Source organism: Hippocampus comes, unplaced genomic scaffold (genome assembly GCF_001891065.2).
Source record: "Hippocampus comes isolate QL1 unplaced genomic scaffold, H_comes_QL1_v1.1 scaffold46, whole genome shotgun sequence".
In the NCBI taxonomy this organism is placed as follows: Eukaryota; Metazoa; Chordata; class Actinopteri; order Syngnathiformes; family Syngnathidae; genus Hippocampus; species Hippocampus comes.
The window spans coordinates 687,705-711,891 of NW_017805780.1; the positions used below are offsets into that span (position 1 = coordinate 687,705).

Sequence of the window (24,187 nt, forward strand, 5' to 3'; positions counted from 1 at the left end):
CAATGCCGGCAGTTGGCATTTTGCCATACAGTGGAACTGGAGGACTGCAGGTCGTCTTCCCGTGTGCAGCGATAAAAGCTTGCTATTGGTACAAAATGCTGCAGCTGGACTCCTGACAAGGAAGTTCAATGCTAGGCAACTTGCAGTGGGCGGAGATTTCTGGAGAGAGGGCTAGCTAGGTGGTGCTGACCCAACTGGACGACGTCGTACGGATTCTGCTCCGATCGTTCTGGACATGATTTGCAGCGACTGAGCTGGACTAGATCCCCTGGGAGGCGCCGCTATGAAGAGTTCTTCATCGACTACCTGGGCCCGGTCCAAAGGGAGGCCCGCCTCTCCGAAGGCTTCTCCCTGCAGCGTTTTCATCTTGTTAAATGACCTAGCACACTCAAACCACACGGTGAAGGTCCGAATCCCCCAAAGATCTCCCAAATTAAAAAGGACTCAATCTACAGGCTTATGATTATTTATTTACAAGTTGTTTTATGCAGGGCAAACCCCATCCCTGCAAAATGACATTTTCAGGAATGTACAATATGATGTTCTCTGCACCTTTTTTTTGTTTTTGTTTTTTTACACAACCACTCTAAAGATCTCCGAATGCAACGTCCCTCCTTTGCTCAGACACTGGAACGCCGAAAGCATCGGCCACGCTCTCACTAGTGAGATTTACATGTTCCTTGTATCGTATAAAACGGAGACCTTATAATTACACGGGGAACTGGATGAACTTGGCAACGTGATCCAAAGGGGAGGTTAGATGCGGGTGAGCGGCACAACACTAACATGATGGTCGGCTTCTTTGCGGCGTGGTCTTAAAGGAACAGCGTCGCAGAATCAAATCCCGGAAAGCCTTTGGGTGACTTTGCCTCAAGGAGGCAGACCTGAAACTCTTGCCAGTACAAATGAGGATACGAGCCAACTTTTGGGTACGTAGTCTTAAGCCCCCAAAATAGCGAGTCTCAGAGAAGGTAAAAAAAGAAACGAACAGGTCGAGCACAATGCGATTGATCCTCTTTCTGATGATGTTTTCGTGTTGACTTTCTAATACGTGTATGCATTCCCTCTTCTATTTGACAAGATTGAGCTTTTCGTGTTGACTTTATGTGTATGCATTCCCTCTTCTATTTGACAAGATTGAGCGATGGGCCAGCGCAGAAAAGAAAGAAAACGGAGGGGAAAAGCATGGAGTCATTTGATTTTCTAGGCGGTAGGAACCATTGGTGGCAGGCGAGGGCTGCAGTGCCCAGATTTTTCCGGCGGGAGGAGCTCATGGCGTCGCATCCCACCCCCCCCAGATTTTTCCGGCGGGAGGAGCTCACGGCGTCGCATCCCACCCCCAAGATCGGAACCAAGCGACAGAAATGGGAAGAAGGCAGAGCAGATTGCTGCGGGAGGAAAATAAGGAGCGGTGTGTCCGTCCCATCAGTCTCTGCTGGAGGTTCATCAAGTGTTTTGAAAGTTTTGTTACCCCTCCCCCCGTATCCATCCAGAGGTTGAAGAGAGAGGCATCGCTGGCCCGCGACCTTCGGCACCGGAAGACTGCCGGTTTGACTCTCTCTGTGTCGGAAAAAGCAAGAATCAGAATCAATCCGCTCACTTGCTGATTTGTGCTTTCAAGGATCCCAAAAGTCTGTAAAAGCACTCGATCAAAGACAAAATGGGAAGGGAAGTAAAAGTTGCATGTTTTTTGTTTTTAAAGAATATGAAATGATGTTTTCGAATGAAGCCACTCCGCTGTTTGTTTCTGCGTGCAACTGCAAAGGAAACAAAACGGGGATTTTCACACCGGGGTGATGGAATGGTGGAGCGTGAGCCAAGGGGCGGACCACGACAACGCGGGCCGCTTCGTGGCTCACCGGACGTTTTCCGACCGCATTTCATGTTTGCGATATGCTCGCATGCCAGAAATACACGCGGATGTACACGGCGGGTTCTGCGGCGGTCGGCCGAGATCTCGGGACTGCCTTCTAATTGCCGTTGTGTCTTGTCTCTGTTTGGAACCGTGAGCGCTCCGCCTTGGATGAGCTCAGCTCAATTTGGAAAGACGTTGCTTATTTGGGGGGGGGGGGGAACGAAGTCTCAGCTGACCTATTGAGGTTCTTCCTCATCCGGTAGATATGAAACACCAAAAACAAAGCGCTCGATTCACTCCAGATGAAGTACGTGCTGGGCCCGTATTATTTGTCTCGAAACGTGTTGCAGTGGGACAAATACACGACTGACTAGCGAAGAAGGAAGACGAAGGACCACGCCGAGGGCCCGAGCGTAATTGCTTTTCGCCGCGACTGACCTTATGTGAGCTTCTTGGCTTTGTTGTAAAGCGAGTCCACCACCTTGCTCATGTTTTGAATGGTCTCCAGGGCCGCTTCGTACGTCTTGTCCACCGCGGGTTCATCAAAGACAATGAGCACGCCTTCACCTTGGTCTAAAATCCCTGCCGGCATCAGTGGGAGGACCAATAACAGAAGCGAGGAGAGCGGGAGATAAATCAAGCTGCGTGTCTGCTACATTCGGCATCTTCAGATCAGCAACAACATTACACGGAGTCAAAATGGCTTTTGAGCAAGATGGTTATCACCGATGGTCAATTGGTGGTTTTACTGCTCCAGTGATGACTCAAAGCGGATAGCGATACACAAAAAAGAAAGAAAAAAAGAGCAACCACGAATGAATATGCAACCGCCTTGCTGTTCCGCAGTAAAAAAAAAAAAAAACACAGAAAAGTGTAAGACGTATCGGAAAGCTGTACATCCCAACGGCCTACATTGTTTGTCCCACTACTGTCGAAAACGGGCCAGGTCACCATTTCGATGATTCCATTCGAAGGGAAACAAAAGTATTTCATGATTTGCTCAGCTCCTCGTGCCTTCTGGGCCCGCCCCGAAATTGTGCACTAGGAAGCGCCTCGGTGACGTACCGTGAAACTTTTGGTCCAGAATCATTTGTGATAATTTCCTCTCGACATCAACCTGAAAGAAAGGCACGGTGGGATTCTGCGCAATTTCACCGCACTCGTGCGCACACACAAAATAAGAAATGAAGCATGCTGCATAAAATGAATGAATGAACAAACAAATGAAGAGGAACACGTACCTTCGACAGTTTGATGATGGAGGAAATGTGTGCCATCTGGTAGAGAAAAGACCGATAGAGGGGTGCATTTTAATTTCTGCTCACTATATTGGCAACCCATTCTACATGAAGTCTACAATTTAAAGGAAAACAAACAAAAAAAAACATCTCGTGAAGGTAAAGTGGAAAGAAGTGACAGCGGAAGTTAGCGCAGCATTTACTTGGACCCTGGAGAAAGGCTCAATGACCCTGATGAGGTTCTGCTCAAGCAGGTTGTCGTAGAGTTTGGTCAGATGCGTTCGGATGATGGGATCCTCCCGCAGTTCTGCTTGATACTCGGTCAGGGCCTTTTGGAAGGAAGCAGAGCGCAGCTTACGCCAACAAGCGGATCATTGACAAACGCGTTGGCCACGCCGGCTCGTTCTCGTCAGGCCGCCGCACAAACCTTTTCAAAGTCGGCTAGCGACCGATTCTTGCTGGCCTGCGCTACACATTTCAGAGAATCCGTCTGGAGGAGAAGAGAAGAAGAAGAATACAGCTGCAGCGGTTGAAGGTACAATTTATCCCCGGGCCGCTTTCAAATCAAATCTCGTGAAAATGACACGATTCCACGACAATTTTAGCCAAAAGTTAAAGCTTTCATTCCAAATCAAAAAGTTAAAGAGTCCTTTGTCAGGAATAAAGAAAGACCGGGATCGAGCACCTGTCTTCCAGCGTAGCGCACAACCAGCTTGCCACTTATGAGGGCCTGGACATCTTCTGGTCTGAAACAAAAGCACATTCGTGTCGAAAACCGTGTCGTTCAAAGTTGGGATCAAACAAGTCATAATCGCATTTGAAATAATAGCGTCGGATGTCTCATTGAACCAACACAAGAGGTTGGCCAAAGTTAACCCTCAAGCTATTTTTATCGATAATTGGTGAGAAACTAATCCGAGTGTCAACCAGGCCTGCTTTTATTTGACTTTTAGTTGAAAGAAACCATTTCTAAGACCATTTAAGCCCTTTTGAAAGCTCAGAGAGCCGACCATGCTGGTCAAGGTTACAATAGATTGCTGGATGTAAAAAAAAAAAAAAAACTGTCTTTGCTGACCAATTTGACCAACCGAGTAGCGTCACACTTACGCGTTGAGCATGATTTTGCAGAGCAGCATATATTTGAGCGCTGTGACGGCTCGAGGACTGTCGATGGCGTCGTAGCCCTCAAAGGCTTCATAGAAGTACGAGTAAGCCGTCTTCCAGTCTTTCTCCTCTGCTGCATGAATAATTCCTGAACACACACAAAAGGAAGGTCGGGTCCAAGGAATGTTGGACAAGACGTATCATCTTGTCATGGCACATTTTCAACCTTTCTTTTTCATTTTCCTCCCAGTTAGTCATTGGAGAAAGCTTTTGTTTTTGTTTCTTACCCGATTGCATGTCTAAAGCCGCTTGTAATTTTGGCGGGCAGTAGATGGCGTTGGCCGTTGTCCTGGCTGACGTGAGGGCAGCGCGAGCTTTGGGCAGGTTACTCAGGGCGTGATAGGTTTTACTCTCCAGCAGCTGCACCTCCACCAGCAGGGCTTTGTCATCCATCTTCTTCAGTTCCTGCAGTAGCTGCGATCCTGGAGGCGGAAACAAACACGCAGTTGTTACAAAAAGGGACTCGACTTCAACATGACATATGCAGACGTTCTACCACAGATCGATGCCGTTACTATGAAACATACGGTGATACTTTTAGTCATCAACCTGCAAACAGGATAGGGACGGAGAAACACTTGGACACTCACCAAGTTGTAGGGCCTCCAGGTAACACTTTGTGTCGAAATATAACGAGATAAGTCGAGCCTTGGGACAAAGCAGGAAAGAAAAGTCTCACAGCTGAAACGTACAGTGGTCATGTTGAAAAGGTGAAGCAATACATTCCACGCGTTGCCATAATCCACACACAACCTGTTCCCTCAAAGACAGTGTCAGCGTTGAAAAGAATCTCAATATTCCAATATGAAGCTGCATCAACCAACGTTCTGAAAAATGCGCTGCCATGTCAAAAGCCAAACTGTCATGTGCGCAAAAAGCCTTGGGCCCGACGCAAACCAAGCGAAGAGACCAAGTGACACTGAACTGTCACGCGGTATGCAAAAAGATTTTTTTTTTTCTGTCCGTGCACAACAGACTGAGAGGGGGGGGAACTGATATGTGATGCAACCGCTTCAGCTCAAAGCACAAGTGCTAATTAGAGCAGGGATCAGGCTCCCTTAAATGGTTCTTTTTCTATTTGTCACCTCCAGGGCCTGTCTGAGGAAGGTCCGCTTCTCAGTCTTGGCCCATTCGATGCACTCCAGGCAGAGCTCGACTTCCTGACCAGTGGCGGCCTCCATATCCAGAAAGAGGTCGAGCAGGGAGCGCACCAGTCGGGCTGCTTTGGCCTTCGAGATGGAGTTGAGGAATGGCCGCACATAGGTCAAGAGACCGCCAAGCTCTGAAGGCAGATGGAAAAGTAGTCATTCTTATAAGTGCGACTTCAACGGTAAGGTGTATTAAAAAAAAAAGATCGGAAAGCTGTACATCCCAACGGCCTACATTGTTTGTCCCACTACTGTCGAAAACGGGCCAGGTCACCATTTCGATGATTCCATTCGAAGGGAAACAAAAGTATTTCATGATTTGCTCAGCTCCTCGTGCCTTCTGGGCCCGCCCCGAAATTGTGCACTAGGAAGCGCCTCGGTGACGTACCGTGAAACTTTTGGTCCAGAATCATTTGTGATAATTTCCTCTCGACATCAACCTGAAAGAAAGGCACGGTGGGATTCTGCGCAATTTCACCGCACTCGTGCGCACACACAAAATAAGAAATGAAGCATGCTGCATAAAATGAATGAATGAACAAACAAATGAAGAGGAACACGTACCTTCGACAGTTTGATGATGGAGGAAATGTGTGCCATCTGGTAGAGAAAAGACCGATAGAGGGGTGCATTTTAATTTCTGCTCACTATATTGGCAACCCATTCTACATGAAGTCTACAATTTAAAGGAAAACAAACAAAAAAAAACATCTCGTGAAGGTAAAGTGGAAAGAAGTGACAGCGGAAGTTAGCGCAGCATTTACTTGGACCCTGGAGAAAGGCTCAATGACCCTGATGAGGTTCTGCTCAAGCAGGTTGTCGTAGAGTTTGGTCAGATGCGTTCGGATGATGGGATCCTCCCGCAGTTCTGCTTGATACTCGGTCAGGGCCTTTTGGAAGGAAGCAGAGCGCAGCTTACGCCAACAAGCGGATCATTGACAAACGCGTTGGCCACGCCGGCTCGTTCTCGTCAGGCCGCCGCACAAACCTTTTCAAAGTCGGCTAGCGACCGATTCTTGCTGGCCTGCGCTACACATTTCAGAGAATCCGTCTGGAGGAGAAGAGAAGAAGAAGAATACAGCTGCAGCGGTTGAAGGTACAATTTATCCCCGGGCCGCTTTCAAATCAAATCTCGTGAAAATGACACGATTCCACGACAATTTTAGCCAAAAGTTAAAGCTTTCATTCCAAATCAAAAAGTTAAAGAGTCCTTTGTCAGGAATAAAGAAAGACCGGGATCGAGCACCTGTCTTCCAGCGTAGCGCACAACCAGCTTGCCACTTATGAGGGCCTGGACATCTTCTGGTCTGAAACAAAAGCACATTCGTGTCGAAAACCGTGTCGTTCAAAGTTGGGATCAAACAAGTCATAATCGCATTTGAAATAATAGCGTCGGATGTCTCATTGAACCAACACAAGAGGTTGGCCAAAGTTAACCCTCAAGCTATTTTTATCGATAATTGGTGAGAAACTAATCCGAGTGTCAACCAGGCCTGCTTTTATTTGACTTTTAGTTGAAAGAAACCATTTCTAAGACCATTTAAGCCCTTTTGAAAGCTCAGAGAGCCGACCATGCTGGTCAAGGTTACAATAGATTGCTGGATGTAAAAAAAAAAAAAAAAACTGTCTTTGCTGACCAATTTGACCAACCGAGTAGCGTCACACTTACGCGTTGAGCATGATTTTGCAGAGCAGCATATATTTGAGCGCTGTGACGGCTCGAGGACTGTCGATGGCGTCGTAGCCCTCAAAGGCTTCATAGAAGTACGAGTAAGCCGTCTTCCAGTCTTTCTCCTCTGCTGCATGAATAATTCCTGAACACACACAAAAGGAAGGTCGGGTCCAAGGAATGTTGGACAAGACGTATCATCTTGTCATGGCACATTTTCAACCTTTCTTTTTCATTTTCCTCCCAGTTAGTCATTGGAGAAAGCTTTTGTTTTTGTTTCTTACCCGATTGCATGTCTAAAGCCGCTTGTAATTTTGGCGGGCAGTAGATGGCGTTGGCCGTTGTCCTGGCTGACGTGAGGGCAGCGCGAGCTTTGGGCAGGTTACTCAGGGCGTGATAGGTTTTACTCTCCAGCAGCTGCACCTCCACCAGCAGGGCTTTGTCATCCATCTTCTTCAGTTCCTGCAGTAGCTGCGATCCTGGAGGCGGAAACAAACACGCAGTTGTTACAAAAAGGGACTCGACTTCAACATGACATATGCAGACGTTCTACCACAGATCGATGCCGTTACTATGAAACATACGGTGATACTTTTAGTCATCAACCTGCAAACAGGATAGGGACGGAGAAACACTTGGACACTCACCAAGTTGTAGGGCCTCCAGGTAACACTTTGTGTCGAAATATAACGAGATAAGTCGAGCCTTGGGACAAAGCAGGAAAGAAAAGTCTCACAGCTGAAACGTACAGTGGTCATGTTGAAAAGGTGAAGCAATACATTCCACGCGTTGCCATAATCCACACACAACCTGTTCCCTCAAAGACAGTGTCAGCGTTGAAAAGAATCTCAATATTCCAATATGAAGCTGCATCAACCAACGTTCTGAAAAATGCGCTGCCATGTCAAAAGCCAAACTGTCATGTGCGCAAAAAGCCTTGGGCCCGACGCAAACCAAGCGAAGAGACCAAGTGACACTGAACTGTCACGCGGTATGCAAAAAGATTTTTTTTTTTCTGTCCGTGCACAACAGACTGAGAGGGGGGGGAACTGATATGTGATGCAACCGCTTCAGCTCAAAGCACAAGTGCTAATTAGAGCAGGGATCAGGCTCCCTTAAATGGTTCTTTTTCTATTTGTCACCTCCAGGGCCTGTCTGAGGAAGGTCCGCTTCTCAGTCTTGGCCCATTCGATGCACTCCAGGCAGAGCTCGACTTCCTGACCAGTGGCGGCCTCCATATCCAGAAAGAGGTCGAGCAGGGAGCGCACCAGTCGGGCTGCTTTGGCCTTCGAGATGGAGTTGAGGAATGGCCGCACATAGGTCAAGAGACCGCCAAGCTCTGAAGGCAGATGGAAAAGTAGTCATTCTTATAAGTGCGACTTCAACGGTAAGGTGTATTAAAAAAAAAAGGAACATTTTGAAGGACAACATTTAAAACAGGGTCTCGACCTTTGATGTGTAAGCGTTTCATACTTGGCGGGAGCATTTTGAAACTGAGAGTGAAACCCAAAGGGCCATTGACAAGACTTTCAGATGGCTCTTGGTATGGTTTGATTAGTGTGAGGACAATCATGTCCATTTGGAGGATTTCAAGTGATATTTGGGGCACACCACATTCAGGCAAAATGTGGAAAACGGTGACATTCAAAGATTTTATTTTTTTATTGTTCTTGAATGTAAACATAACGGATTTTCTGAAATGAAGTTTTCTCATTTGAATTGGCTCAAAAATGAAGACCGAGTATGAATGATATGATGCAGTCATGGTGTCATTCCATCAAGAGTTCTTGTGTTTACCTTCAGCCTGTCCTGTCTTGGCCAGCAGTCCGCCCAGCTCCAGGATGCTCTGCTCTTTAACCCGCACAGCCTCCTCATCACTGTCCTGAATGTCTCTCTTGACTGCAAAAACACACACACACACACACACACACACACACACACACACACACACACACACACACACACACACACACACACACACACACACACATACACACACACACGCACACACACACACAGGAATAATGTCAGGCTAAGTGCTACGAATACTTTGGATTTGATTCACGTATTCTCTACTTTTAAGAACAGAACTCGGCACTTATTACAAGCTGCGTGTGATGGCAAGCAAGACAACAATGAAAACATACACCCCAAAACAAGCTCAACGTGCTTGATGAAGCCTTAAAACGAGCCGCAAATTGAGTGGAACAAATCGGAGCACCGTGGCAGCAAGTTGAACGCTGCTTTCACGTTTCACTTGATGTTTGGCAGAAAATTACGGACGCCGGCGATTTCCCTGCTCGGGCGACCTCCCCAACTGTCACCCAAGTTGGTGCCAAATGAACGCAAGCCGGCCGGCCGAGGCTAACATTAGCGCAAGTCCTGCTCTTGCCGGCGTGGTGCTTGCTAGGCGGCTAGCGCGCCGCTGCTGACTCACGGTAAAAGCGCGGCGGGAGACGAGATTGTCGGCGAACGTAGCTTCCACGTTCCCTGCTAACGAGCTAACAACAAAGATTCCTAATTGAATCGCTCGCGCGTTGCGTTGCGGTTGTGAAGCTCCGAAGACGGAACAAAAACAGACTTTGGCTTCCAGCGGCACGCATTTCGGGTATGTTTACCTATGGAATGTAAGATATCGATGGAGGCGCTGCGATCCGTTCCAAGAAGAGACTGCGCTCTCTGAAACTCGGCCACTGCCGCGGCTGCCATGGTTCCTTTCCCGCGCCTGCCGGCCACACAGCTGCGCTCGGTTCAGTTCGGCTGCTGGTTTTCAGGCTCGGGTTCTTCACGCGCCTGCCGGAACAATGATGCCCCCTACAGGCCAGGCCTGGTTCTTCATTTAGCGAGGAACGAATCTAGCTAGCCCTCGTCGAACCCGCTCCAATTTTGGAGTTTGGGGAAGGGTCATGAATTTATTATAGTTTGGGAATTTTCACCCCCCCAGTTACCATGATCTTGAATGTGATTGGTTAGTTCTGAATGCAGCCACATGGAATGTGCACATTTCTGCAAACGCATTTTATCAGTTTGTTTTTTTACTGTACTTCCCTCTCTATTCCCCTCACATTGAGGGTGAAAAACATTTTGAAATTATCTTGGTCTCATTTTTCGATCACAAAACCTGGCATTTAAAAAGGGGTGTGTAAACTTATTATATCCACTGTACAGCCAGTTTAGTGTTGGAGCAGTTGGGTCAGGATATTTGATCGATGGTATTTGAGTTGAAAAACAAAAAAACACCCACAGAAAAAATTCAACAATGACACGACGTTTATTGGACATTGTTTTGTTGTGCAATGATATTGAGTGAATTAAAAAAAAAAGTTAGACATTTTTATGATCAACACAATGTACTACAAACTATTACATAATTATACTGCGTTTATTAAATAAATAAATAAAAAACATATCCCATACATTTCTAACTAATCTACATTGAGGAATATATCCCGAATTCCCCAACTTAAACTTCACATTAAGTGGTTCAGGGCATTTTGTGAACCTATTTTTAATACGAAATACTTCTGAATTAAGTATAAAAAAAAATAACCTTTATTTAAACAGATTTACATGAGCATTAATACAAATCTTTCATTTTGTGTGTTCCAAGTCATAGGACGATGGCGAGGTAGTCACAAGCCTGAAAGCAGAGTAAACAGAAACCGTGAAGAGGTGTTAAAAACAAGAAACCCGTACAGGTGGATCCTCGGTTTACGATAGTCACCAAACGACGACGTTTCTTGGCAACAAAGGACACGCCGCAAACTAGTTTGTGGCCCTTTCAGCGTCCCATGTCGACCATGGGAGAAAAAGCTAAAGGAATCATTTTGTCACAGTTGCCCAACTCGCGGATGCCGCATGCTGAAGAAGGTGCCGGTAAGTCACCAAAACAATTCGCCAACCACCAAAAGAGAGTTGAAGAAATGAAAAGAACAACAAGAGGTAGTCATACAGTATGTAGGTGGCAACTCATATGTGATGTATCGCGAGTTTACCACGCAGCTTCTGCCGCAACGATTTACTATTTACTGCACTGAAAGCCACAATAACCGACCAGAATTCTACCTTTGGCCACAATGCCGACACAGGTAAGCCATTTTAAACTAAGAAGACACGTTTTTCCTGGAGTTGACACACAAGCTGCTGACTGTTTATAAACAAAGACTGTTTTGAAATTTACACACACACTCTCTCTAATACTTATGACCGTCAGTACCCACGAAGTTTGGAACCGAGTAACGTACCTGGCAACTTATCAGCAGGTTGGGAGAGGAGGTTGCATTGGATGCAAATGAAAAAACAGGGGTGTAGGGGCAGTCTTCCATGTGCTCCGTCACTCTGGATTCCAAAAGATTCCGCAGGACATCTGCGGTGATGTTCTTCATCTAAAGCCGGTGAACAAGACGACACAATTTCAGCAAAAGTAGATCTCTTCTGACTTAAATTTACCATCTTTCTGAAAGGCACAAATATTTCTTCAGTCATATGTTCAAGTTTAAGAAAGAAAAAAAAAAAGGTTGTCAATCTGGTGACCGGTGAGTGTGTTCTTAGTTTGGCTAATGCTAAACGCGATCTTGGTTGGCAGCTCGACAGCAGTAAACAGGTCACTGCACTCATCACGATCAAAGTTTTTGTGCTCGGTCCAGGCGGCTACCGGAAGTCGCCTTTGTCATTGACCTCACGTCAGACCCACTTTGTGACACTGCAAACGCGCAGTCAGAAACGCTCAGCTTGAATTTGGTCGGAGCGCAACATGAATTATTAGAACTACATTCCCCATGATTCTTAGACACGGAAGGAGGAAGCGGATCTTGTTCCAGTATGACGAAAACATGGCCCTGTTAGCGATTGGATGCGGATGAGAACGCAAAAGTCAGAGGAAGGAGTTTGTTGTTGTTGTTGTTTTAATTCTACAAACCTTTGTATTTATGTACAGTCCACATGGACAAGAGATGAAATGGCTGCTGATGTTCAAGTTGCTCCTAGCAAACACAAGATGAGCATCAGTCCTCAACAAGTCCCAAAGTCCTCGGTGGGTTCCACAAACCCAATCCTGTCGGACGTACGTGCGGCACGTGGGGCAAATAACGAGAGCCTCTTCCAACCCTTCCACAACAGATGAGATATACTGCTGCTCAAATTGTTGGTTTCTCTCGTACTCTTCAATAATCGACATTTCTGCAGCGTAAGGGGAAAATATAAAACACACATTTTAAATGGCAACGATGCAAAAGGTATTCTAAGTTTCCTTTCAGAATCATTACTTTCTATGGAAGACTCGATTGTCGCTAACGAATACAGTAAAGTATGTAAAATGCTTAGAAAATGCAAGCAGAGCAAAAGTGTTTTTTTGCTGTTTATACGCCAATAACGATCATCAGGTCGAATTCGAGAATTTTCCTCCCGTGCAATCAAATCCAGGAAAAGTCAAGATACTTGGATGTCGCTGAAAGATTATCCCGAGCGAATAGCCTGCTGTGGCGGGAAGAGTGACTTTGCCTCCATGATGGGTGAGAAAACTTAATGTTAGGAACGTGACGATTAGCAGATTGGGCTGCAAGTGTGCAACGCTTTACCGTGAGACAGGAGCTCCTGCTGGATTTCCGCCAAAACCGCCAGTTCGTCATGATCCTTCATAACGTTGTGCATCTGTTCAGAAAGACGTCACGGTTGAACACCGCCGTGCAATTTGGGGCGAATGGCGATTTGTTCGGGGGACAAGCGTCGCACAAGGACTGCGTACCTCCGCAATGCCGCCTGGGCCCCACAAGGACGGCAATCTCCGATCCTCGGACTGCAGAGCCGTCCATTCCTCCTCCATGACCTCCTGGACGATGAGGGAGGTCGCCGGGCCGGCGCACTTGAGGCCCTCGCCCATGTTGCGATATCGGTCAAGCAACCTCGACCGGCGACTCTTGAGCCTCTCCACACAGCGCTGTTAAAAATAGAGGGTGAACATAGCACAGAACGCAGTCTCTTCGCGACGGCGATCGCCGCCTGCCGAGTAAGCGGTTGAATCCACTCCACCTTGCGATATGTTTCTTTCCACGGTGGAGTCGTTCCTTTATAAAGCGAGCGATGTCTTTGCAGAGACTCCATGTTTATCAGCGCGCACGCCAAGCAGCTTGACCGGAAGTAGCGTGTCAGGAGAACAACATTTGCGCACAACAAACAAACCAGAAGCAGTCTTTAAGACCGTGACGTAACCCGGAAGTGAATGTTTGCTGCTCGGGATTGCATTGTGGGACATGAAGTTGATTATCAGACGTCGGACAAGTGAGCGTATTTTGTCGATGAAATTCGTAACTTGGCAGCAAATTTCAGATAATTACAAAAATGAACGTATGCCTATGACAGGGTGTGTCACGATCAGGATCTTTTCAAGTTATGACGAGCGGAAGACGTTATGTTATGTTATGTTATGTTATGTTATGTTATGTTATGTTATGTTATGTTATGTTATGTTAAAGACCGTGACGTAACCCGGAAGTGAATGTTTGCTGCTCGGGATTGCATTGTGGGACATGAAGTTGATTATCAGACGTCGGACAAGTGAGCGTATTTTGTCGATGAAATTCGTAACTTGGCAGCAAATTTCAGATAATTACAAAAATGAACGTATGCCTATGACAGGGTGTGTCACGATCAGGATCTTTTCAAGTTATGACGAGCGGAAGACGTTATGTTATGTTATGTTATGTTATGTTATGTTATGTTATGTTATGTTATGTTATGTTATGTTATGTTACGTTACGTTACGTTACGTTATGTTATGTTATGTTATGTTATGTTATAGCACATTTCGGTGATCTTTTTACATTCGCCACTTCATATACCAAATATAATCCTGTAACATTTCACCTTTGTTCTTTAATTTACCTTTTGTCTATTTTAAGTAAATTCTAGTTGATCGATATCCCCAAACTGTAGCTGCTTTTTGACCACAATGACCAAATGTCCAGTGCAGTCGTGATCAAACATTTTACACCAAGTTCTATGTAAAAAAAAAAATCAAATAATAAATCTTCCAAAACAACCACCCTAACTCATCAAAGAAAACGACAATGACCACAATTCCAACATGAACCTTCTTTCAGTTACTCTCACAGTCAGTGATCAATGTTGTCGGTGATCTTTGTAAACAAACAGTAACAAAAAGTCGGCTACAGTACCAATATAGCAGCTAAAACACTGTCATAGCCAAATCACAGCACCTCTTTGATAAACGAGCTGAAGAGGTCACGTGTGGTTGGATATCTAAAAGCAGACTTGTACATTTCTGCAACTACTCTTTTATTTGGAAGACTCTCCCTCCCCCCAAAAAATATATATATATTTAAAAAATCACCCCTCAGCTTCACGTGTGACTTGAGAGCACAGGGATCCAAACTCGGTCCTCACGAGCCGCTGTCCTGCCTGTTTTCCAGCTCTCCCAGGAGCAACATACCTGATTCAAATAATCAATCCATCCATCCATCCATCCATCCATCCATGGAGCCTATCCCAGCCATCTTTGGGCAGTAGGTCGGGGACACCCTGAACCGGTTCCCAGCCCATCGCAGGGCACACAGAGACGAACAACCATCCGCGCTCACACTCACACCTCGGGACAGTTTGGAGTGTTCAATCAGCCTGCCATGCATGTTTTTGGAAAGTGGGAGGAAACCGGAGTACCCGGAGAAAACCCACGCAGGCACGGGGAGAACATGCAAACTCCACACAGGGAGGCTGGAGCCCGAGATCGAACCCAAGACCTCTGCACTGTGAGGTCGATGCGCTAGTATCAATCACATGCGAAACCTCGAAACCTTGAGAAAGCGCCGCAGATGGGAGAATTCCCCTTCCAGGATGACCAGGCTGCAACGGATAACAAATGGGCAACACTTGATCCAATATGCTGCTATACAATGTTTATGAGAATAATGAAAGAGTGAGTTCAATAAGATGAAAAGCTACAGGAAGACAGAACAAATCAAAGCGACGCCACTGCTTGTCGTGGTGCCATACTACCATAATCATGACTGTGACAATGTCTTACACTTGCACGTACACTGGGTCTTCTAATGTCCTGCACTACAATTGTTTGCAGATTTAGAATGATATGCAGGACAAAGACAGTACCTCAATAACATGAACATTATGAGTGAGTTTATTTTTGTGATGAAAAAGAAAAGTTCTCGCACTTAATGTTGGTTTCTTGTTGAGCAGTTTTGTGCCATCCATGAATGGTCATTTTGATGCACGATTACGGTATGTGGTTTTTTTTTTGTTTTGTTTTGCAACAACCCTTCAACCCTTTGTTGTTGGGCTAGGATAGCGGATCAACTACTATTTCTTATTTTACATACCATCTAGAAATATCTTTTGCAACAGCTACTATTCGATTTCGTCTCTTTCTGCATTTTGTGTCGCGATGATTCCAAACGTCTTCCAATTCTGAGCTGACCCACATCCTTCTCCTCCTCTACATCAGCAGCAGCAGCTGTGACACAGATGCTCGGCTGGATCAGCACCTCGGACAGCGAATGGGTTGCGATCGGCCGGAACCGACGGACTGCCGATGACTTCATCCGCCAGGTTGCGACACAGACGGCGAGTCGTTGGCGGAAACTGCAGCGGCGTTGGCAGCATCCTCTCCGCAGCCAATCGAAAGACGGCATTTGCTTCCATCCAACCCCGATCACTGTCGACTCCCGCATCAAAGCGCTGACTCTCTCTCTCTGTCTCTCTCTCTCTCTCTCTCTCTCTCGCTCTCTCTCCGGATTGCAAGGGCAGACACTGATGTCTATTTTGGGAATTTGTAGAGGCCATTTTCTGCTTGTTTCTTTGTGTTTTACACGTTTTTTCCATTCCGATTTTTCGTTTTGGTTTTTGCACTCCGTACGCAAAGTGAGTATCTGGGGGAGTGAAAAAAAAAACCCCAAAACGAAATAAGCGTGACCGTGTAGATTTTCTGGTCTCAATGGAGGACATTTTCCAACTCGCATCCCAGCACATCTCGCTCTTTCTGTTTCGAGCATTTGTATTCCCTTGAGCACAACGCGAAATTATTGTTTGAGAGATGAAATGAAGGGGAAACAGTAGCCCGCGGGGAATAGAAATTGGTCCTGTTTTGAGCGGGGGCTTTTCACGGACCGGATCACGACGGCGACTTGCGTGAAAACCGAGGAGAAGGTCTGGGATTTCGGCACGGCGGTCACAAGGCTCCATGGACGCTGCAAGAGGAGTCCATTAGGCATCAGGTAGGAAAGCAGTGCGGTTTCTCTTTCATTCGAATGCAATAGCGTAATAACATAACCAATCATCAGCGATATGAAGGCAGCGATGCAAAATGCACACCGTTTTCTGGTATACATACACGACGCGGGTATTCATTTCTTATCGCAAACGTGGCAATTCAAATTCAACGAGTGCGGAGCTCTTCTTCTACGCGGTGTATGTGTGACACAACGTGACGCTTCTGCATATACTGTATTGTGCTAAAAGTGGAGGCGGGGGCGGGGGTGTCTTGTTTTCAAGGCTTTCATTTTGAAGCTAAGATGGATGCTTGCGTACATTTTCTTCCTCACGCGTCCGCGGCCCAGCTTGATTCTTATATAACACCGCTGAGCTCTGCAGGTTTGCGCTCTGGCGAATTAAGCGACGATAGATAGCACCATTTACCGCATCAACCGTGAATTCAACTCAATGGGCGAGCATCCAATGGAAATTTGTTTTATGGATTGCGTGTGCATGCGGTTTCATCCTAAAAATCCACGCATCTATTTGCTATATGTTTATCCTGGGCAATAGACAGACGGCATCCACCCTGGACTGGTCAGCAGCCAATCAGACAGACAGCATTTTCCTTTCACGTTTGTATGACATTGCCTGGAATGGAAATTTAATTCCACAGTGATCTTTTTTAAAAAAAAAATCCAGCGGTTGATTCACATCTGGCACATGCCCCCACGCCAACTGTCCAGCCTCTTGTGCCCCCCCCCACCCCCACACACACTCCCTGTGAAGGAATGCCATCCAATTAGATAACTATTTGAATAAATTCACTTTGCAAAAGAAAAAGAAAAATTGCCATGACCGATGCTTGAGTGGTTGCATTTTGGCAAATTCCAATCGCTGAATGACCGTTGCACGTTCACATCCAAGATGTCTACGTTAGCCTTATCATGGCCTCCACTGTAATGCAACCATTTGATTTCAATTAAAATCAAATTTGCTTTTATTTTGTATCTTGTGTGGACCTGAGTAAAATTGTTCGATGCAGTGAACTGCGCCTTGGCCCGATTTGGTCAACAATTTGACACAGGAAAGATTGTGAGTGTTGTCCAGCTTCCCCCCAAACCCCCAGGTCAAAATACCCTTGGGGAAAAAGTGTGTTTAACAGCGAGTGGAAGTGTGCAGTGAAATTCCGAGGTGAACACGAATGGGATGTTCAGGAGTACCCCTGGGGAGTTACATGAACAATATATACAAATATACAGTTTGCGTGCAAACATTCAAAGGCTTGAATGACAGCATCCTCTTTGGTGCCAGGATTTTGAACGGAACAACATGGAGGGTATTTCCTTTGACTTGATCGTTTTTCGGAGGGGCTGGAGGCTGCCCGGTTGTCATGGTAACGATGAGACTGTGAATCCCAGTGGAAACGGCTATCTTCCGTCGGGAGCCAATCTGAGCTAAATATTGTGATTTTCACAGCTCAGAGGGGAACATGGCGGATTGCTCTTTTGTGCGTGTTTTGGTGAATGCCTGACGGGACTGCTTTCTGCTCACAGATTGGCCAAGGTGAGACACTTTGGCTCGTTTCCAAACAAAGGGGTTTCTCCTCAGTGCTCCACACCACCGGTGCTCCGTCACTCCACTGCCCCTCGCCAGGCACCATGGGCACCGTGCTCTCGCTCTCCCCCAGCTACCGCAAGGCAGCCCTGTTCGAGGACGGCCCGGCTACGGTGGGTCACTACACGGCAGTCCAGAACAGCAAGAACGCCAAGGATGCCGCGGCAGCCGCTGCCAAATCCCTCAAGCGCCCCTCCATCATCAGCGTGCTGCCATGGAAACGAATCGTGGCCGTCTCAGCGAAGAGGAAGGGTTCCAAGAAGCTGCAATCCGACGGCGGCGACGGCGGGAAAGGATGCTCGCCGGACGTGGATGATGTCATCACCTCTAATTCGGCTTCGAACAGCTTGAAGCTGAAGAAGTCTCAGTCCTGTGCAAATCTTTCCTCTTACTCTTCCGGCCAGGATCCCTCAGCGGCTGCCTTGACTACCTCCTCCCACCTCCCCACCTCCAAGACCCTCATTAACGTAGCTACGGTCGCTGCCAAAAAAAATTCCCTAACTGGCTCCGGGATCCAGCCCTCGACTGCAGTCGGTACGCCAAAGCGTGTCATTGTTCAGGTAAGGCATTTTCTTTACGGCTTATTCTCGGAGGGTGAACTGATCCTGTGAACGGTCTTATAACGTATTATTTCCCAAAATACTGCAGGCAAAAACTGATAGACTTCAGTGATTTCCAACCGTCTTGCGTGCCGAGGAAAATGAGCCAATTTCACTTCATTCGGGAGAAACGCATTTATTAACGATAAAAATCATATACTTAGGTTGACCTATCTATGCAGTGAACATAGATTGACAGGCAAAACAATGAAATGCTCTTCCACGAAAGGGCGGAAAGTACAATAAGCCTTTGAATCGACCTGTTGTCATGCATATGACGGAGTAATAGCTTTGTGGTCCGTTCCCCAGAGATTTCACCCCTGAGAAAGTAATTTGTGAGTACAAGTTCATGATTTTAATTTGCTTTATTTCGTACAGGTTGATGTCTGAACTGAAGCACAAGTAAAAACTTGATGAGGATCATCATGATAACATAACAGAGTCTGACATAATGAGAATAATGTGACGAACGGTGCTCTGTAAATGATATACGGTGACAGGTATCGCCTCTCTCAGCGTGAATAATGTGAATGAAAAATTTGTGAGCGCGTTCCCATTTCTCAAGCGAACGTACGTGATGTATTTTGCTTATCATTTACCCGTTGGGAAATTGTTGTATTCCCTTTCCGCCTGTCCTTACCCGATCCCTCAGGCCTCCACCAGTGAGCTGATGCGCAGCCTGGGCGAATTCCTGTGCCGGCGTTGTTACCGTTTAAAGCGTCTCTCGCCGACCGATCCTGTGCTGTGGCTGCGCAGCGTCGATCGCTCCCTCCTCCTTCAGGGTTGGCAGGATCAGGGCTTCATCACTCCGGCCAACGTGGTCTTCCTCTACATGTTGTGCCGCGACGTGGTCTCGGCCGAGGTGGGCTCCGAGCGCGAGCTGCAGGCCTCGCTGCTCACATGCCTCTACCTGTCCTACTCCTACATGGGCAACGAGATCTCCTACCCGTTGAAGCCCTTCTTGGTCGAGGCCGAGAAGGAGGCCTTCTGGGACCGCTGCCTGGAGATCATCAACCGCATGAGCGGCAAGATGCTCCAGATCAACACCGACCCCCATTTCTTCACCCAGGTGTTTGCTGACCTGAAGAATGAGAGCAAGAAAGAAGAGGAGAAGACCAAACTCTTTATAGGTCTCGACCGATAAAAGGACGTGGAAAGGAGGAGGCAAGAAAAGATGGATGGGGGAACTGCGGCCCTTGATATGATGAGGACAGGTGGAATGCTGCCTAAAGCTACTTTGAAACAACGGTGTTGTCTGGCGTCTCTAATGTTTTATGGCACGGTACACCAGTCGGTTATTAAGAACAAGGAGGCACCAAAAACAAAACAAAAAAAAAAAACCCTCATCTTTCCTTGTGGGTCAAACCAGTGGTCCCCAACCGCTGGTCCATTTTTTCGACAAACCTGCGAGTTTTGAGCAAACTTGCCCCATCGGACGTGACGTGGGGAACGTGCGCGACTCTAGCCGATCGGAGTCCCCCTTCTCACATTACTTTGCAAGTTGAAATCAACATAATACGCCAATAAATGAAAGATGAAGCGGTGAACAGAACGCGAAGTAACAAATTGACGAAACGTACTTCGAAGCATGCAGCCGACGGGCAGGCATGACTTCCGAAGATGAAGCGATTTGGACAAGAGAAGTTCCTCCCCTCGCGGTCTCTCCACAGCGCCGTCGTCAAAACAAGGCCACGCAACATTTGAACAAATCGCAGTGATTAAGTGGAAAGCGTGAAAATGCGAGCAGAGTTTGCACAGCCCGCCCACGTCAACATTCGCAGTTTCGTCGCTCATAACTCGCCGGCAGCCACCGGATGAAAGCAGCAATTAGTCGTGTCACATTTGCAAGTAGCAATGATGCTAACGCCGTGCGTAAAATCGTAACTTCAAAATTATTCTGTTTACATTATCAGGCCTATTTATGATTCCTGACTGGTCCATTGCTTAGTAGTTCACTGTGCCATTTTATTTTATTCTACATTTGTTGTACAGTAGAATAACGCTGTTTGAAACGAATGCAAACAGTCTAGGCCAAGAAAACGTTTCATTGCTCTATAATCATCTTTGTTGTCAGTACCAGTGCTTTAAAACTGGCAATTTCGAAGCAATGAAAAAACAAATGGTTGCCAGCCCACGAAAAGCATGTACTTGTCTTAAGCGGTCCGTGACACAAAGAAGGTTGGGGACCTCTGGGTTAAACCCATTTTGACTATTATTATTATTGGTAATACCTGCTTGGTGTATCTAATTTCCTCTGATGACTTATGTGACAGTTGATACCTAAATGGATCCAAGGTTAAAAAAAAAAACCCAAAACATTTTTATTGTGTATTTTGGGCCAAAATGATTTCGAAATTTGATATGAACAACGATGTCACAGGCTCAGGTCACGCATACGATAAGCCGTTTCCCGTACTATGTTTGAAGGAGATACGAGAAAAATGGCAACTGGTTATCCCGAGGAGTTGAAGAGTGTTTTTCTCTTGAAAGGTTAGAAACGCCAGACAACGTTTATTTATATCAGTAGGGATGAATAATGTAAACATGCAGATCCAGGATAGTGACACTACGTTGCATGAGCTCACGTCATACAGTATGCCATTGCACATGACCACCTGCTTACTGCCAACTCCATTTTACCTTATTCCTATTCTCATGCGTAAGATTAATGCACTCATCAACACTGGCTGTGAGGCCTACTGTTGAAACTTTAAAAGCATACAATCAAAAAAAAACAAAAACAACAAAAACACACACAACATACCCACATTAAATAAAATAGTTGTGGCGTCACTGATAAGGTACAGTTTTTAAAAACAAATTTGGTATTAGGCAACGCTGCTTGGAATTTTATACAGCAAGAGCACACATCATTCAGAAAAATGTCCCTCAATGTTTACCATAAACGAAAAAAAAAACCCACACATGACAGAATGCAATAGGACCCTCCAGTGCATATCCAGAATGGGATTTTATTTGATAACTCCCCATCCACATGCACTTTCCCCCATTTAGGTCCATATTGGTGCTGTCTAGAATGACAAGAGGATAGAAATGGTTGACATTTTTTATAGAAAAGTGTGAAAGTTAAAAGCATTGCAAACCGCAGGCCTGTTTGTGCGTCAGCTAACACTTTTTTTTTTAAGTGTAAAAAGGTGACCTATTTTTCCTAAATGCTGCCACCACTTGAATGGCACTGAGAGCAAAACGACTTCCTACCTGACGTGTATCATTTCGAGCCCACATAGGGAGCATAAGAGAGTGGATATGGATGTAGATTCAATTCAAACATTTTCAAAGAGATGGTTTGTGTGTGTGTGTGTGTGCCAAGTCGGAGCGACGTCAAGACGTCATCGTAAAACCTCCAAACGTCACTGCTCACGTCGATGCTTACCCAAGAGGGCCTGCTCTATTATTAAAAATAATGATCATAATAATAATGCGCTGTTAGCATCTGTCAGGCCACTTAGCATAGCATCGTTTGCACTTGTATGTAGTATATAACAGTCAGGGAGGGACACGGAATCAGCAAAGTCTTCTATCTTTCTTCATCATTGTGGATGATTGCGAGGCCGGCCACGATCGTGTGCTATCTGGGCACATCCGCCATCGCTATTCTGGCGGGACGCAATTGCGCCGGAGATCACCGCTTAACAGCTAGGTGCGATACTCCCCATGTGTCCAGGGAGTCATTCCTCTTCACCTGCAATCGTCATGAAACCCACCCACCCACCTCCCGCCTCCTGATGTATAATTGGTGCCAGAGTCTGGCCCAAGGAGTAATTGGGGCCAGCTTCAGCACCAGTTTCAAGCGCCAGAGCTCGAGCCAATTTGGGTGGTGAAAAATGAAAGAACTGCTGCTAACCTGGGCACTGGCCTGGAACGAACACGAGCACAAGTGTGGTGGAAAAGGGTGTATGAACAAAAATGGAAGCGATTAAGATTGTCTCCCCCTTGCAGGCACAACAGCTTTCACTCCGGCGGTCCTTGTTTTGTGCACGAACAATTACGCTTTGGGCCAAGTAAAAAGGCTCGCCCATAGTCATGCCAATTTCACACACAAAGTGTGATCTCAATAACAAGGTAGCCATCCTCAGACTTGCTAACGATATCTTCATCAGATACTGTATGCCCATCTCTAAAAATCAATATCTACCGTATAATCATTTTGGCCAGAAAGAAACAAATTATTGCCTTCGAGATTCATCCCCATCGCTACTCATCCGGTTTTTGAATTTCGAAACAACATTTTACTGCTACTCCAAAGAGTCAAGAGCCCAACGGAAAGCTTGAAGGATGATGACCAAATTGCAACTCAAAAGCATGGACGTGTGTACGAGACAAATACAAGGCAGGATGGCGTGGCCATTTCCATCAAGGCTTTCTCCATTATTGTAAGCGATGACGTTTTCGCTCTTCTTTTGTGTTCTGGTGATAACGGATTGACCGCGGTGTCAAGACAATGTAGCCCGGAGCCACAATCGAACCTCATGTGACATATTATGCATATCATGAAGAATGATGATCACACTTGCTTACATGACCTTCCTCACCTGTTTCGGATCGCTTGAATGGAAAAAAAAAGTAGCATTTCTCGATGTGCCGGCAGTTGAGGTGACATTATGCTTCATGATACAAAGTGCAGGAGGTCTGAATGATACAATGACAGGCTTGCTGATATAATCGATTATGGAAATGAGTTTTTTTTTTAATATTATGCAACTATTTGAAATGTCATAAAATCAGAGCTCCACCCTGTTAACATTTTTTTCACACCTCAACTTGAAATGACCTAATTTCTCTTGATGCTTGATATCTTGGCTGTGGGGCTGTCTGTGGTCCCCTGGCTGGAAAAAACAAAGCAAGTGTTGAATTATGTCCAAGCACATGCAACGGGATCGCACACGAATGAAAAGGGAAATCAGCAAAGCAGACATTCAACTATGGGGGAAGAAAATGAAGCAAGGCGCTCAAAGCGGTCTGATTGTTTGCAGGTGTAAAAAGGCTGGTTGTTCTCATCGAATGATGGATTCACTCCCTCACCCCCCCCCAAAAGCCGATGACTGTCACAGCAAGATAAGGCCGCCAAATATTTGTCTTGAATCTGTTATGGGTCAACAAATAGCTTCATGCAAGCTGACAGTGCAGGATCACGTAAGACCCGGTTTATGCTTCTGAATCGATACGAGAGCAAATGATGCACGACCTCGAGTCGGAAATGTTCGCCGGCACATTTAGTGCCGCGCATATATGGATACGATTCATTCTTTATGTTTTTTTCTTCAAACCGATTCCTCCCGCTTTGGTCCAAACGGCAATGAAATGATGAAATACACAAAGAAAGGCCACTGAGAGGACCGGCCCTCGGGACCGAAGACTCGGGTTGACACCCTTCCCACTCCTCTCAATCATCTTTCATCAAATATGTGCCATATTTTATCTTGGAACACTTACAAGACAAAAACTATTGTGTGATGATGATGATAGACTTCCAATGTTTGTTTGTTTTTTTTGTTTCTCTCTCCTTCCATTTGTGAACAATATCGTGTAAACAAGAATCTTTGTTCAAGTTTAATGCTACTAGTCCTACTAGAATACGGACGCTGCAGTCTGTTACTATTGTGGATGTATGAATATGTATGCAAGAAAGAACAAAGGGATCAGCTGTTACAGGTACT

General features: G+C 46.0%; 3 protein-coding genes across 6 annotated transcripts; 1 reads left to right on the forward strand and 2 right to left on the reverse strand.

The window, feature by feature from the left end:
* Positions 1–1,300: 1,300 nt before the first annotated feature.
* Positions 1,301–9,963, reverse strand: LOC109524773 (26S proteasome non-ATPase regulatory subunit 11A). 3 transcript variants are annotated; one of them, XM_019884865.1, is made up of 13 exons: positions 9,693–9,961; positions 8,872–8,973; positions 8,217–8,413; positions 7,722–7,779; positions 7,359–7,553; positions 7,075–7,219; positions 6,652–6,712; positions 6,394–6,456; positions 6,170–6,295; positions 5,970–6,005; positions 5,794–5,845; positions 2,294–2,437; positions 1,301–1,560 (listed from the first exon to the last, which is right to left on the reverse strand). In XM_019884865.1, the coding sequence occupies exons 1-12, from the start codon at positions 9,781–9,783 to the stop codon at positions 2,295–2,297; spliced, it is 1,269 nt and encodes a 422-aa protein (XP_019740424.1). In that variant the 5' UTR covers positions 9,784–9,961; the 3' UTR covers positions 1,301–1,560; position 2,294. The 3 variants fall into 3 exon arrangements, with proteins under 3 accessions (XP_019740424.1, XP_019740426.1, XP_019740425.1); XM_019884866.1 differs by lacking the exon at positions 1,301–1,560 and adding an exon at positions 1,700–1,757 and having other exon boundaries at positions 9,693–9,963; XM_019884867.1 differs by lacking the exons at positions 5,794–5,845; positions 5,970–6,005; positions 6,170–6,295; ... (6 more) ...; positions 8,872–8,973; positions 9,693–9,961 and adding exons at positions 2,921–2,972; positions 3,097–3,132; positions 3,297–3,422; ... (4 more) ...; positions 4,848–4,905; positions 5,343–5,562.
* A 363-nt stretch (positions 9,964–10,326) lies between these two features.
* Positions 10,327–13,307, reverse strand: rpain (RPA interacting protein). 2 transcript variants are annotated; one of them, XM_019884796.1, is made up of 7 exons: positions 13,102–13,307; positions 12,818–13,009; positions 12,651–12,723; positions 12,141–12,252; positions 11,993–12,056; positions 11,319–11,453; positions 10,327–10,714 (listed from the first exon to the last, which is right to left on the reverse strand). In XM_019884796.1, the coding sequence occupies exons 1-7, from the start codon at positions 13,171–13,173 to the stop codon at positions 10,685–10,687; spliced, it is 678 nt and encodes a 225-aa protein (XP_019740355.1). In that variant the 5' UTR covers positions 13,174–13,307; the 3' UTR covers positions 10,327–10,684. The 2 variants fall into 2 exon arrangements, with proteins under 2 accessions (XP_019740355.1, XP_019740353.1); XM_019884794.1 differs by having other exon boundaries at positions 11,319–11,459; positions 13,102–13,303.
* Positions 13,308–15,816: 2,509 nt separating this feature from the next.
* Positions 15,817–19,656, forward strand: LOC109524734 (cyclin-dependent kinase 5 activator 1-like). The gene is made up of 3 exons (XM_019884797.1): positions 15,817–16,316; positions 17,850–18,470; positions 19,162–19,656. Exons 2-3 carry the CDS (start codon positions 17,955–17,957, stop codon positions 19,651–19,653), a joined length of 1,008 nt encoding a protein of 335 aa, XP_019740356.1. The 5' UTR covers positions 15,817–16,316; positions 17,850–17,954; the 3' UTR covers positions 19,654–19,656.
* Positions 19,657–24,187: the final 4,531 nt, after the last annotated feature.

What these genes read in the sequence shown, in the direction of transcription:
- LOC109524773 (XM_019884865.1), bottom strand. Translation starts at nt 9,783, where the DNA reads ATGGCAGCCGCGGCAGTGGCCGAGTTTCAGAGAGCGCAGTCTCTTCTT. An exon ending in TCCTCAGACAGGCCCTGGAG is followed by an intron (nt 7,780 to 8,216) that starts GTGACAAATAGA and finishes CTTTGTCCCAAG; the next exon opens with GCTCGACTTATCTCGTTATA. An exon ending in CCTGGAGGCCCTACAACTTG is followed by an intron (nt 7,554 to 7,721) that starts GTGAGTGTCCAA and finishes TTCCGCCTCCAG; the next exon opens with GATCGCAGCTACTGCAGGAA.
- rpain (XM_019884794.1), bottom strand. Translation starts at nt 13,173, where the DNA reads ATGGAGTCTCTGCAAAGACATCGCTCGCTTTATAAAGGAACGACTCCA. An exon ending in GGAAAGAAACATATCGCAAG is followed by an intron (nt 13,010 to 13,101) that starts GTGGAGTGGATT and finishes TATTTTTAACAG; the next exon opens with CGCTGTGTGGAGAGGCTCAA. An exon ending in ACCTGCTGATAAGTTGCCAG is followed by an intron (nt 10,715 to 11,318) that starts GTACGTTACTCG and finishes CTCTGCTTTCAG; the next exon opens with GCTTGTGACTACCTCGCCAT.
- LOC109524734 (XM_019884797.1), top strand. Translation starts at nt 17,955, where the DNA reads ATGGGCACCGTGCTCTCGCTCTCCCCCAGCTACCGCAAGGCAGCCCTG. An exon ending in CAAAGCGTGTCATTGTTCAG is followed by an intron (nt 18,471 to 19,161) that starts GTAAGGCATTTT and finishes CCGATCCCTCAG; the next exon opens with GCCTCCACCAGTGAGCTGAT.